This window comes from Enoplosus armatus, chromosome 18, assembly GCF_043641665.1.
Source record: "Enoplosus armatus isolate fEnoArm2 chromosome 18, fEnoArm2.hap1, whole genome shotgun sequence".
NCBI lineage: Eukaryota > Metazoa > Chordata > Actinopteri > Centrarchiformes > Enoplosidae > Enoplosus > Enoplosus armatus.
The window spans coordinates 13,502,703-13,518,059 of NC_092197.1; the positions used below are offsets into that span (position 1 = coordinate 13,502,703).

Below are 15,357 nucleotides of genomic sequence, written 5' to 3' on the forward strand. Positions count from 1 at the left end.
TGGCGTGAGCGCAGATAATAAAAGCACATCATCACATAGTTACTTCAGTTTTATTAGTAAATGAAAAGAGGCCTGTCTCCATGACATTTATCAGGACATTAAAATCATTTGTGTGTGTATTATTTTGTAGACATCAAAGATATAATAAAATTCAGTGCTCATACACACATGCAAGAACTTAACTCTTATACAAACTGGGATTTAAATCCAGATGTTGAGACCCCTTAGCTATCCATTAGTGGACACACACATATCTACAATTAGTTAATTTCCTTTTTATCAGATAAATCCAGAAACATTTTTGTATTTCCTTTTTTTTTTTTTTATTTAAAACCAAAATAATGAAACTTTCTTATTGTCAAAGTTGTTATTCAGACCCACATTCTTTGCCCTCCATTTCCTATACATTGTCAAACTTCTTCAAGAAGTGTTTTTCTTATCATCCTGGATGTCACTCAGAGTCATCTGCATTCTGTAAACCTTCCATATCTGCTAAGCAAAGCCAAGGATGAGGGCAAATATCAGTCAACAGACAGCTTTGTAAGAACTAAAGTAAATTATTTACTTAATGGGATTTTCCCAGTGTTTTCAGTAGAGAACAGCTGCCTTGCTATCGATCTGTGCCACTCATCTCTGATGAGTGCTGATCAAAAACCCATTAAAAAACAGACTTGTCAGACGGGCTATCAGATCATGGAGGGGTGACGCTGAGATTGATGGAGAGACAGAGAGAACAAGAGACAGCTAGAGAGAGAAAGCTGGATTCCGTTAGAACAAGGAAGAGGGAGTGGGGGTGTTGGCTGTATTTGGGACATAATTGGCTTGAAACTAAAATTAATCTTTCAGGAAACTAATAGTTTTCACTATCAAATGGACACGACTTGAATATGAATAAAAAATATCAAACCAAATTAGCAACCAAAGTCTCTTCAGCACTAATCACACAAGTTGCAAAACCCTTTTGTAAATCTTTACATGTGTTCATGCATGTGTGTGTTCATTTGCAAGTTGCAAAAACAAGCAAAACCAATTCAACAGTAATCAGAATATGAGGAGGGAACTGATGAATAGGGCCTTTCTCACAGAAGACATTTTGACATGTCACAGGAGGAAAAGCACAGGCGCAAATAATGAAATGAACGACCTTACTGGGACGCTTGAATAGAACGGAGCAAGTGTTAATGTTATTATTAACGCCTGTGCTTTTCCTACTGTGACAAGTCAAAATGTCTGCTGTGAAAAAGACCAATGGACCACCACTGGATCACAGACTTTTATTTCTGACATACATAAAAAACTAAGTTTACACCAAATGCAGAAAATCAATTTGTGAAATTAGACATTGTTGCCTTCACATTTGCATGATAGATTTAGGTTTACAGTAGCATGCTGTGTATGTGTGTTATTGGAAAGCAAAGTTTAATTTATATCTAATATTAGTTAACATTATAGGCCATCTCAGCCGACTTTTGTACCTTGTCACAGGAAAAGAACAGGTGTTACTGATATTGTTAATCATGGCTGTGTTCTATTTAAGTGTCCCAGTAAGCCATGAGCAGTGAGCCTACATGCACAACACCAAGGTCCTGGAACGAGAGCACCTACATGGAATGCAGCCATTATTAATGTTATCAGTTGTGCCTGTGCTTTTTCTTTTCCTTCTATGACATGTCGAAATACCTTCTGTGAAAAATATCTTTTTTTAATGGTTCATTTTGTGTTGGGAAGTTATAATATTTTAGATTGTGCTCACAGTAACAGAGTGTCATTTTAGAAAATGTGTTTACAAACTGTTCAGACGTCAAACTCTCACACAACCTGAATGTGCATAATGTGCATAGACACACAGTATCCACAGACGGTAAACACGAACAGGTGTCAAACCTTCTCAGCAGCTTTGGGATACTTGGAGTCCTTGAAATGCCTGGGATGACTTCTGAACTGTTGTCTCTACTGTTTCCCCTTCCAGGACTGGCTGAGCAAGTTTGGCTACCTCCCGCCCCCGGACCCGGTGACTGGTCAGCTTCAGACCAAGGAGGCCCTGACCAAGGCCATCAAAGCCATGCAGAAGTTCGGAGGGCTGAAGGAGACTGGAGTCTTTGGTATGTGGCTGCATGTGGTTGTGGTGAAAGGGGAGGATTACATTGGTACTTTGGATGGATGGAGGCACTATATGTGTGTTTGTGTGTGTTTACTTCGTGACTACAGTTTGTGAGAGTGAGAGATTGAGTTGCATTCTAATGTATAGTGTACCTGGGGAGGAAGATAAAAGGTATACCGTGCAATATAGTGCAATATAACGCAGTCCAACCAACAAAAACACAAACAACTGCCACAGAGTTGATCCAAAATCATTCTGGCACCATCGGACAGTAGAAAGTTAATGTTTCAGCTCTTTTGTATTGGATTGCATTAGATTGCACAGATGTCTACACACCTTGAGGCACCTTGTAAACGTACATTATCTCTACCTACATATCATACTTGCTGTCACGCACACACACACACACACACACACACACACACACACACACACACACACACACACACACACAAGAGAATGACAGTACTTCAAACTATGTATTATAAAACAGTGGTATGTGTACAACAGGATAACAGTATATTGATTGCACATACGCTCCCCACAATTCTCTAATATAAACTATAACTTTCTTTATCATACACACTACTACACCACCTCACAGGGAGAGAGAGAGAGTTGGAAGCATGATTCTGTGTGTGAATAGTTTTTAGAGAGTATGGTGGTGGCTGTGTGGGAGCAGGTATAATTTATGGCCTGAGCTGTAGTGTGTGGGAGAGTGTGACTGTGCGTGTAAGAGGTTATCGTACAGAATATGTTTGATTTATGGCCAAAGTGGACACACAGAACCACCTGTACATGTACATATGTATGCGTATGAGGACATACAGCATGAGTTGAGCCATAGTGGTGGATGTCTTCCACGTTATACATTCTTTATACATAATCTGCCTTCATGTGTTAAGTATCTTTGTTTTCCAGCAGTCACAAAGCTAGTAATAAAGAAATAAAGTTATATTTACGGTGTTATACTAATATTAGGGTTTAATTAATATACCGTCATTAGTGTGTGTCACAATTACTTCTCCTCTCCTCTTTAGACCAAGCCACACTGGGTCTAATGAGAACACCCAGATGTTCTCTGCCAGATGTGTCTGAGGCAGAGGGGACAATGGGCCGCAGGAAACGAAGCCTGACTCCTCAGAACAAGTGGAATAAGAGGCATCTGTCCTGGAGGTAGGGATAAATGAAATACACAACCTGCTAGACACCTCAAAATAAAACTGATCAGAATAACCGGAACTCAATGTCAAGATCAGTCACCTGAATGCTGGAGGGTGCTTCACATAGATTAGACTATTGAGTCAATGGATGAGGAGTTCTCATCCCGATCACAATGGTGTGTTTTTGGCAGTGAGAGGCATCTTGCTGTTGCTTGGCTACCACATAATAAGCTATTAGTCATTTACTGCTTATGCTCATGTTAGAACCAATCAACCAGCTATGTTTAGGTACCCCCAAGCACGGTAGTAAAAAACAAATCTGAAAATTCAGACTTGATGTTTGCTTTTTTTATGCCATGGTAATATCTGTCTGTAAGATCAAATAGACTGTTGTTAGCAGCAACAATTGCTAACTTTTCTTGAAAGCCTTCCAGGCTTTTTGAGCTCAGATTTTCAACTTAAAGTGCTCAGAGTGCTCTTCCAAAAAATCTCCAATTTTTGCCACCCAGAGTGTATTTATTTTTTTAAGTGTGATATTGTACAAAGACATACTACAGTGTACAGTGTGTGTGTTAGTTCAATCTGTGTCAAATGAGACCAGGTTATCTAAGCCTAACACAGTTCTGTTCAGTCCAACTCAGTGCATCACATAAGTGCAATACAGAGAGCTAGAAGCTATAAACCATCTAATTTCCTCTGTTTTCTTTCTCATCCTTTGGAGATTAGATTAGGTGACTTTTCCTGAAGATGGAAATCTTTAGGTTTTCTGGATCAATTTTGGCTCAGAGGAAGAGAGACCTTAAAGAAACCACAAGCACTCCCCTCCTCTCAGATGATATACAAAGAAACAAATTCCTGTTGTCTATAAAACGCAGAATGTGAAATTTCAGTAAGAGCACTGCATGGAATGTAATTACATCTCCAGGTCTGTGCAACGCCACTCATCAACCAAAGTCATTTGTATGCTTCCTGAAGATAAAAGGCTTCGTCACAGAGTCGCTCTACAGTTTATACTGTACATGATAAAATAATACGGCGCTGTTAAGTGCAGCTGGACCATCTGTCAGGGATACAGCTTAGTGCTAGAAAGCAGAGGAAGAGGCAGTGAAACATATGGTTGGCCTGGCTGATCCACACTCGCTATCTGGGGTGATTCACCAAGAAGATGATCTGAGCCGGTGTGTCGGCCAGTTTGTGTGATATGTGTGCGTGCCCGTGCAGCAAAAGACCTACACATTAATACAGTAGATACAAACACATATATGCACGCAAGGAACTCACACACAATACAATGTAAATACACCCACACTGTCCCCTCCCACACGAGGTTGGATTCCTCTCTATGTTCTCTCTCTCCCTGCTGGTGAGAAGTGTTTGTAAAGGGTCAGTGCTCCTCAGCCAGTCAGCCATCAGACACAAGTCATGACAGTCTTTCCACAACTTTCATCACCGCTCTCTTTGCCCAGTGACCTCTCCCAGATTTCGAGAGTAGTCTAACTTGTTTACTGGCGTGACTGTAGCGCCGCCATGAGGTTCTCACTTGTGGTTTCGAGTGAAATGCCTCGATGACTGTTGGATGGATTCCCATAAAATTTGGTATGCACATTCATGACCCCCTCAAGATAAATTGTAATCACCTTGGTGATTCCTTCACTTTCCATCCCGCACCAAGGTGAAAATTTTCAACTAATGACATTCCCATGAACCTCAGCTGTACTTGGCGTTAAATGCTAATTTGAAAATGTTAGACTGTTAGTTTGCACGCACGCTGACAGTTGATCAGTTGTTTATTCCAACACCAAGCGCAGCTTTTTTAGCTTGTATTTAATGTTGATTGCTCAGCCAGTGTTGCATTATAGGATGTAAGTTTTGGAATTGAAAAAAAAAAGCTGCTAAATATTATGATTACAACCTCAGGAGAGCTAACAGCTGCAGAATTAGGCATGCTAATGAGACATTTTGGCAAACACATAAAAAATAACATGAAATAACCAGAAAACCTACAGTACAGTTGATTTATGTCACTTGATATACAGTATGTAACAACCACATCAATATTCAATGTTGCTCTGCAAATAGGACTGTACTGTCATCTTTTTTTGTTTAATCTTCTTCGTCCTCTGTCATTGCACTCTAATGTGTGTTGTGCTGAGTGGTTTTTCACAGGTGTAAGTGGTTAAATTGCTTTTGTTTAGATGAGGAGCAGGGTGTTTACAGCTGACAGGTCAGCAAGGCATCTCAGCTTGGCGGGGTGTTGCTTTGCCACAAGCTGCAGTGTTTACCTGACAGCAGGAACACACTGAAACAGACAGGTAGGCTGTGAAAATCTTGGCTATGCTTTCAGAATGTGCGATGCTGAGATGGTGTTTATCAAGAAAGTAAGTTTGGTTTGAAAGTGTATACACAGTGCTTCAGCTGGAATGAAAATGATGCTGTTTTTGTTTTTTTTCAGCACAGTAGCACAGCTAGCAGTAATCTGTTTGGTGGACACGTGCCGGTTAAACAAGTATTTATGTAGCCAAGGAAAGTGTTCATTTCGGCCAGGCCAGCGCAGTTGAGGAGAGTCAGTGGGCGCACGGGCCAGATGGGCCGAAGCAACCTGCAAAGGAATGATGAATCGAGGAAGCTAATAGATCTAAGGTGGGTACGAAGAAAAGCAGAATGAAGTGAGATGCAGAGGGAAAGCAGGACATCAGGGCACTGGAGGGTTGAAGAAACAGGTCGATAAGCAGGAACGATGGGAAGGCTGTGGGAGCACAAGGCAGTGAGGGGGCTGCGGTAGTTACTGCAAAAGCAGAACAGACAATAAAGTAGAGCTCGGACTGAGAGAAGATGCTGAAGATGATGACGCAGCAGGATGAAAATGAGTTGTATAATGTTGAGTTGAGCTCAGATGTTTAGGAAATCTTTGAGAACTAAAAATCTGTCTGGTTGCTTCACAGATTAAAAGATGTTTCTGTTTTTGCTAGATTCAGCATGAAAGGCACAGATTTGAAATGATTTATTTAAAATATGCCGTCTATATAAAGTTTATTATTACTAGTATTTGTTTTAACATTGTTATTCATTTGAAATGGTGAGTGGTTCATCCGAACTTCATCACTAGACAGAACACTGATATTGGACAATTCTGCAAAACCCTGGATTACATACAATGACATTTTTAGCCATGATAGCGCGTGGCTCTAGGGATGGCAATGTAGGTCTGGTGTAAGTCCACAATGTCATTTACATTTGGTGTTTTGAGTAAAATGTCTCGACGATTGAAAGTGTGGTGGAAACTGGATTAAGATTTGGCAATTAGAAGACCTGATTATGGTTTGAGAAAGTTCAGGATTACATTACTTTACATTGTGGCAAGTCACGAACATGAAAGTCACCCTGGTTTCCACATCCTAACTTTCTGCCTTGCTACATAAAGGGAACATGACTTACTGAACGTTGGCATTGGACGTAAATCATGAGATGCAGAATCCTCCAATATAAACGTATTTCCTAGAGCCAGTTCATCCAGCCAGGATCAGCTGTGGAGAGTAAGCTTCATCAACACGAGGCTTTGAGTTTCCTGCTCCACACAGCAGCAAAAGTAACAGATCAGACTGCCAGAGGGATGAGTTCAGAGGGATGAATCACTTGTCACCAGGGGCAGGATTGTTATGGCTTATTGATAACAAATTACCTGGTGGCGATATGTCCCTGTGGCATTGCCTGGTTGAAATAATCCCCAACATCCACCCACTGGAGGCTTTCAGTCAGAGATACTGAATTGTTTTGGGGGTCAGGATATGATTGCATGGGAGCTCTCATAAGGTCTCAGCTGACCTGGAAAATCGTGTGGCAGCAGTCCAACATCACACTGCACCAAAACTGCTGTACGGAGTCAACATCTGCTTCAGGGGACCAGCATGCACACTTGCTTTGAGGACCTGCTGTTTTATGACTGGAACGTTTTGCTTTTCCTCATCACTTGCTCTCTCTTCCTCTTTCCATCCTACTACCGCCAACCTACTACCGCCAATCACACGCCTTACGATGCTCACCTCGATGCTCACCTCAGCCCCACTCGGCTTTGTGAAATAAGGCAGCCTCTGTTTTCAGTCCAGTGAAGCCACCTTTGTACTCGCAACTCTCAGCCAAGTTTTACTGGAAATTGAGATAGATAGACCTTGTGTCTTTTGTAGGTTTTTTTTCAGCCTGGAGATCCTGCCTAGAAACAGATGGCAAATTTACTGTGCTTTTATTGTTAACACTTGTGGATTATCTTTTATTTCAGATCAAGTCACATTTTGAGAGGTTTCCATATGTTTTGGTTTATCAATAAAGCAGCATAGGAAAGCATTGGTATTCTACACCGAACTGCTGCTTCGGGAGCGTTTGGGTGTAATTAATTTTTTTTTATCCAGGTATTTTCTTTAATGTGGAAAATGTAAGTACTGTAATGTTCATGTTGTTGAGGTGGAAAATCACAACTCACACACTCAAAAACATCCACTGTACTCTCACACAGAGTCTCACACCTTTTGCCTTCTATGGTCTCCTGTGCCTTTATTCAGCTCCAAGGTTCCTGTATTGTTGGCGCCATTCTGGGAACATGTTTATCCATCTGCAATAGAAGAAATACAGAGGCACTGAATTATAATCAAAAGCTTTTATGTCAGTTAGAGGAAACACCTACCTAGACTCTTCGACTATGAAATCTGCGCTTTTTCTAGAGGTGTGTTGAAGCAGCATCCCAATATAAAAAAGCAACATATTGTAATTGGACTGTTGTTTTCCTTGACCAGGATTACTCTGAGACAATATTGCGTAATAGTCTGTAATGGCAAAACTAATTTCCCTTCTCATGACCTATTTACAACATAGTTTGGCTGAAGACCTTGCAAAGAGGGTTTCATAGACATTTTCAGTAATGGTAGTTTTACATCTGTCAGATAAGATGTAAAGCTTCCTATAAGCACACAGTCACTCTAAAACTGTGAAAGAGATCCCAACTCCCCCACAGCCTTTTTATTTACACAATAACTAGAAGGTTTATTATGTTAACTTTCAATACTCTTGTTATACTTTCTCATTTCCTGTCAGTGCATCCATTATCTTGACTCGTCTCACTCTGTTCCAGTGCAGCAGAAAAGCAGCCTATAGGGAGGATATGTTGTATGGAGTATTATTTTATGTGTGCATGTCAGGCTTTATTTGCCATTCTCCCTGTCCCTCCCCAGATAATGCATTACACTCAAAATGAATTGGAAATCTTTGCCCTCCTCTTATTGATTTAAAGGTAAAAAGATTTGAGCAGTCTCCAAAACCTGTGTTTCTATCCATTTAATAGCTTTTCCTACAACTTGATGAGTTGGAGATTTCCTCAACAGACAAGGGGAAATTAAGAGAGGCTAATGCCTTCACAAATCCAATTTCTCCCAAACAAGCACACCCTGCTTTAAAAGAAGTCAAGTAGTTTTGTTACTTTCTAATTAAAAGCAAGTTAATATCCACATTCTGGTTACCGCTGTTGCCATGGTATCCGCAAAGAAAACACTGATTTCAGTATAAAAATAGGTCCTTATTATGTGCATCAAGTCTATTTATGTGAGATTAACCCAGATTAATGTTACTACTGAAAAATCCCCTACTCAAATACAATAACTAGAATAATTAATTGTTCCCTTGGTTAAAACGAATGACAAATGTGAACATTCAGCAAGATTACAAATATCAATTTCTGTTTTTTGACAATCAAGGACGTAGTTAATAGTCAGGTTTAAATTTAATGTGAAATAATTGTATTAAATGCATGAACGAGTGTAGAATCATCAGGAGTACTGTGACATTGGCTTGCATATTTCATCTCTTTGCTCGCTTCCGCTCTCTTATCCCTCCTCCATTCCCATCAGCCTGTAACAATGCCCCTTTCTCTTCCCTCTCTTTCTTCCTTGTGCTATTTCCTCCTCTTCCATCCTCTGTTTGTCAGTTAAGCACCGTGGCGAAGGATTCACAGTCTGCCCAGGACTGCCTGCTCAGTAGTGTCAGGGTGTTCTTTGATGTAAGCAGTTCTTTATGGAGGTATTATTTTTGATTGATGTGGAAACGTCTGACAGTACACTCTGTTCTCAGATATTTATTTGTGAGTCAATGATGCACACTCAGGCGCTCTGTTGCTGCTAAACAGCCTTCAGCCACTGAGCCACTGATGATTGCTGCTTTATGCTGCGGCCAAAAAAACTCTTACATCTGCAGTTTTTTTTCTTCTCCAAACTCTGCTGGCTCGTGTGCTCATCGCTTTCTAACTGCTCATCAGTCACGGTCATGAAATTTCAAGAAAATAAACATGATCACACAGCCATCAGCTTGATCAGCCGTGAGTTTATTATTTTAGAGCTGAGCTGAGGAAACCATTCAACGATATGACCTGTCACGGCATTGTTGCCCACAAAAACTTGAACACAACTTTTGACTATCATCAGCAGTCAGGTGGTCTTTAGTGCACACTTGTTTCCCACTGAGGTGACAACAGTTGCGTGAATAAAAAGTTCCACAAAACTTACTCATGAAAATTTATTACAATTTACAATTTTTATGTAGTTCAGTCAGCCAACTCACTTGGAATGGACTGATATACCGAACATGTGCAGTGTTGATGTTTGGTGTGTAGGCTTTGACGTGTTAAGTGTTAGCATAACTGTCAGGTGAGTGGCAGCTGGCGTGCAGCAACGTAGCGACCACTAACGGCTTAAAATAATAGCTTGACATGTTGGGATATATAAATGATAATCATACTAAATATGAAGCTAGAGCCAGCATGTGATTAGCTTAGCTTAGCATAAAGACTGGAAACAGGGGGATACTATGTTTACCAGCATCTCTAAGTTAATTCACGTATCATATATTGTCTGTTTAAACTGTACAAAGACTGAGGTGTGCAGTGACTTCCTGTCATCGCAGTAAGGTTGCTAGGCAACTAGGGGAGACTCTAGGAAGTCAGAAAACAAATAAGCGTATTCCCAACATGTCGAACTATTCCATTAAGTACACCGCCATGATCGAAAAGGGTGCACTGGATAGATGTGGCAGTGAGAGAAGTAAGTGAGCGTGGCAGCAGACTCGAGTTGATTGCCTGAACTAGCTCGCAGGTTTCGCTTCATTAGACAATGAAAAGTTCAGCTGCATATTGAAATGCATTTATTGACATGAGGATTAATCACATTGTATTTAGGAATATAGGTAGGTGAGATACATTTGATTAGGAACAAATCATTTTGGCAGTGTCAGTGGTTTATTTCTAGTTCACAGCTGAAAACAATGTAGGAAGTATATGACTGTAAAAGATTGTTCATTTTTATTCATCATTATCTCAGTCTTGACTTGTTTTGGTCAAGAATGTCCTTCAGGAAAAGTGTCGTCATATTTTAGTCATGACATTAATTCAGCATAATCAATTCAGTTAATCTCTGGCAAAAATAGCTAATCATTTATGTCAAGTAAAATAAAACGGTTGATATGAGGTAAATATGTCTGCACAGTTCACCTGTAGCATACAAAGAAATGCCAAGACTTTTATATAACATATTTATATTTTCAGACATTGTATTGTACCATTGTGCCAGAGAAAATAGAAAATGTTTTGGCTCAGAAACATTTAATTGTTTAATGAGTTAAACAGAAATAATTTAAAAGGTTTTTGATTGGATGAAATATTTAACCAATGCCCAGCATGTATATTTATTTATTATGGGGCAGTGTTTTTGTTTTCATTTATGTTCGTCAACAGTTGAAAAATTATCTCTGATATTGTCATCATTTATATTTTGACAGGATGAACACTAGAACATAAAAAAAATGATGGACTTGTGGACTTAATGAGGACAAGCTGTTTAACAAACATGAGATCCAACCGCACAGTTGGTCGCTTAATTAAAACATAATCAATAAGGTTGTTGAAATCAAGGTGTAAGATTGACAAACTGACAAGATCCATGCCATGCTCTGTAAGGTTAAGCAAATTTAAAGGAGGCACCGCTGGGATATGACACCTGGTTCATTCTTTATGCACCTAGAGTCTCCTTATGTAAACACAAACAGTTCCCTGGGACTGCTCAGTTCATCTGAGATGCAGGGCAGGAGTGTTGTGACCTTGGTAGACTTACTTACAATTACATACAAACACACACCCACAAGCCGACACGCACATTTGGATGCACATAACACACTAACACACTGACAAAACCTTGCACTCTGCCTCTCCATCTTTCTCTCTCATCAACATTCTCCCACACACACACACACACAAACACACAGACTTACACAATCACCCACCCTCGTCTGTCTGAATTAGAACTAATAAGCAGGTGAATTGTCTGTGGACATTGAGCCATTTGCAGTGACCTTGGCTAACTGTGCTTTGCCGTCAGGGTCAGACGCTCTGGCAGTATGAATAAGTAGATTGTGTAGGCACATTTACGTCAACAAATCAACGCCAGAAAAAAAAAGACCTTACTTACTGTACACCACAGGTCTCCCCACAAAATAAGTGATCTGATTGAGCTGCATACATTTGCATCTTAATGAGATAAAACTCATTTTCAAACTACTTCTACGACTTTAAGCTAAGGTTGCTTATACCGCCCATGTGTTTTGTGACAACATGTTGACATAGACATATTTGCTAATTAATACATTAATTAGCTGCACTAATGAGCTCATTCGCATCACTGGGTGTGTTAAAGACACCGTGGCAACAGCAGAACAAAAGGCAGATAAAGTGTTCACTGCAGTGAGGCACAAGAGAGAAATATCAGCTAATGTAAGCTGAAACTATGGATGTTAGCAAGCTACCAAGATGACCTTGAAAGGATTTAATTGGAAAGAAGTGATGTGAGAGGTGACTGTTTTCTTTTTATAATAAAGGGCTAATTGTACTCATATTCTTTACTGTTTTTTATATATATTTATATACTGATTCATGAGTGTTCAGGACTGCTCAGCAATGCCGTCTTATGTATAGCAGTAGTCAGAGAGAGAATCCGATGGTGATACTATGGAGTGTGACTGAGTATAAGGTTGCCTATATATACATCCAGCAGAAATACCTTTGGAGTCGTGTTTGTGTCCACCTGTCAAACGTCCAATATTCAATTCCTGAGGGAAATCTCTGGCTCTTTAGCAGCTAAATCCTCCACTATGTTCACCAGCTAGTTGCTAACTTTGTCTTTCTGACGCTTGGTGCTTGGCAGGTAGTGTACAGTGGGTTTCTTCAGGCTTTTTGTTGAAAGCAGCTGAGAGAGTAGCAGGCTGGAAAACCAAAACAAAGAGCTGAAAGAAGCTAAACGGAACTGAGGGGAGCTGCTGAATCAGGTGAGAATTCTCCGTGGGTTCATTAGTTACTCCTTTCACATACGAGTAGTCATGTGATCCATTGCTAAGATGAAAATATTGATTATAGCCACTTTAAGTACCGTTTCAATTATATGTGCTCTATCTCCAAATTTAAGGCATTTTTAGATTATGAATTCTGGTTCAGGACGCCCGTATATACTGAGAAAGTTTGTGTAGCTTAGATGAAAGAAAAAGTTATTTTTGGTTGTATTATATTTGTTTTTTCTAAGAATTGTCTTTAAGGTACAGATTGTTTTAACATAAAACATGATGACAAGAAAGCTTACGAAGGCAAAAAACTTTTCAAGATCTTGGACCCCTAAAAGAAAGTCAAGTATTTGCTGTGCACACATACATTATATGGCCTCACAAGGTGAAATGGGGAAATAATGAAGGGATTAACTAAACAGGAGACAGGAAACACCAGAACAGTGAGGGAGAGAAGAATAACTGTCTAATAACCGTATATGTATAACAAGATAAATTACCAAACATTCCCGAGTGGATAAAAAAGTAAGCAGTGATGAATGAGAACAAAACTGAAACAAACAAGAGAGAACTTGCTTACTTGTACAAGTGTGCCTTGAGAAGTGATATAAAAGATTAAAGAGATCTCGCTGGTGTGAGCTCCTCTGGCAGGTGTTCAGAAGAACTTTGACAGTAAAGGTCCGGTCAACCTCAGCTACAAACTGAGTCGCTGAAACAGCTGCCGCTCTGGTTCATGAGGGGATGAAAGGTCTGAAATGTAGCTGGTGGCGAAAGTTGTTGTGAATTAGAAAGTTCTCCTTTGCTGTAAAATAAAAAAACCTCAGCAGATCATCAGGATAAAGGCTTTAAGATGGTTGAGCAAACCTCTGAAACCTCTATGTACCTATCTTGTCAGTAGAGCTTGAAGGGCCACATAGAGCTTTGTGCCTTTTTTCCTTGAACTTCAAGTGGAGTTCAGCTGCAGGTAACTTCTGACCTGGAACATACAGTAGATGTTTCGCCAGAGGTAGGTAGCCATGTCCACTCAATAGGGCATGTTGACAAAAGTGGTTAAGTCAGGTTGGCAGCTGTTAACTGTGATATGTTTGGGACATGTAAAGCCCAGTTCAGACCAAAGATTTGTGACGAGTTGAAACTTGAAACCTATTTGCAACGTGCCAGTCAACAGCGTTCAGAAACCTGCCAGTTTACACCAATACAATGTATTCGTTGCTATGTATCGTTTCCATAGCAACGACTCCCTGTACTTGTGAATCTTTGGTCTGTACTGGCCTTGTTACTTTGAACCTTAAGAGCGGTCAGAAAAGCTACTGAGAATGCTTCTACTTTCATTACTGGTTGATACCTGTGGTGTTATCTGCATAACTATGACATCCTGCAATGATCAGCAGCAGTAGAGTAATTTAACCCCAAGGAAGATACATCAGACCCATTTATTTAGATAACAATTTTTGAGGTGAAAATTAACAACATAATCCAAATACTGTCCATTCAGTGTAAGAACAAGTATCACCAAAACAACTCTGAACATGTTTAACATTACCCAGGGACCACAGATGAAATGAAGCCTCTTGGCTAAATCTACACTACAGTGCATCCGGAAAGTATTCACGGCGCTTCACTTTTTCCACATTTTGTTATGTTATACCCTTATTCCAAAATGGATTAAATTAATTTTTTTCCTCAAAATTCTACACACAACACCCCATAATGACAATGTGAAAAAAGTTTTTTTGAAATTTTTGCAAATTTATTAAAAATAAAAAACTAAGAAATCACATGTACATAAGTATTCACAGCCTTTGCCATGAAGCTCAAAATTGAGCTCAGGTGCATCCTGTTTCCACTGATCATCCTTGAGATGTTTCTGCAGCTTAATTGGAGTCCACCTGTGGTAAATTCAGTTGATTGGACATGATTTGGAAAGGCACACACCTGTCTATATAAGGTCCCACAGTTGACAGTGCATGTCAGAGCACAAACCAAGCATGAAGTCAAAGGAATTGTCTGTAGACCTCCGAGACAGGATTGTCTCGAGGCACAAATCTGGGGAAGGTTACAGAAAAATTTCTGCTGCTTTGAAGGTCCCAATGAGCACAGTGGCCTCCATCATCCGTAAGTGGAAGAAGTTCGGAACCACCAGGACTCTTCCTAGAGCTGGCCGGCCATCTAAACTGAGTAATCGGGGGAGAAGGGCCTTAGTCAGGGAGGTGACCAAGAACCCGATGGTCACTCTGTCAGAGCTCCAGAGTTCCTCTGTGGAGAGAGGAGAACCTTCCAGAAGGACAACCATCTCTGCAGCAATCCACCAATCAGGCCTGTATGGTAGAGTGGCCAGACGGAAGCCACTCCTTAGTAAAAGGAACATAGCAGCCCGCCTGGAGTTTGCCAAAAGGCACCTGAAGGACTCTCAGACCATGAGAAACAAAATTCTCTGGTCTGATGAGACAAAGATTGAACTCTTTGGTGTGAATGCCAGGCGTCACGTTTGGAGGAAACCAGGCACCGCTCATCACCAGGCCAATACCATCCCTACAGTGAAGCATGGTGGTGGCAGCATCATGCTGTGGGGATGTTTTTCAGCGGCAGGAACTGGGAGACTAGTCAGGATAGAGGGAAAGATGAATGCAGCAAAGTACAGAGACATCCTGGATGAAAACCTGCTCCAGAGCGCTCTTGACCTCAGACTGGGGCGACGGTTTATCTTTCAGCAGGACAACGACCCTAAGCACACAG

At 40.4% G+C, this 15,357-nt stretch overlaps 1 protein-coding gene across 1 annotated transcript in view; it reads left to right on the forward strand.

Moving 5' to 3' along the window:
• mmp17a (matrix metallopeptidase 17a) overlaps nucleotides 1-15,357 on the forward strand; it is a 68,478-nt gene that overhangs the window by 34,804 nt on the left and 18,317 nt on the right. Inside the window, exons 2-3 of the mRNA XM_070924776.1 lie at nucleotides 1,970-2,102; nucleotides 3,142-3,277. Coding sequence (XP_070780877.1) covers nucleotides 1,970-2,102; nucleotides 3,142-3,277 — 269 coding nt within the window. The remainder of the gene's footprint in view (nucleotides 1-1,969; nucleotides 2,103-3,141; nucleotides 3,278-15,357) is intronic.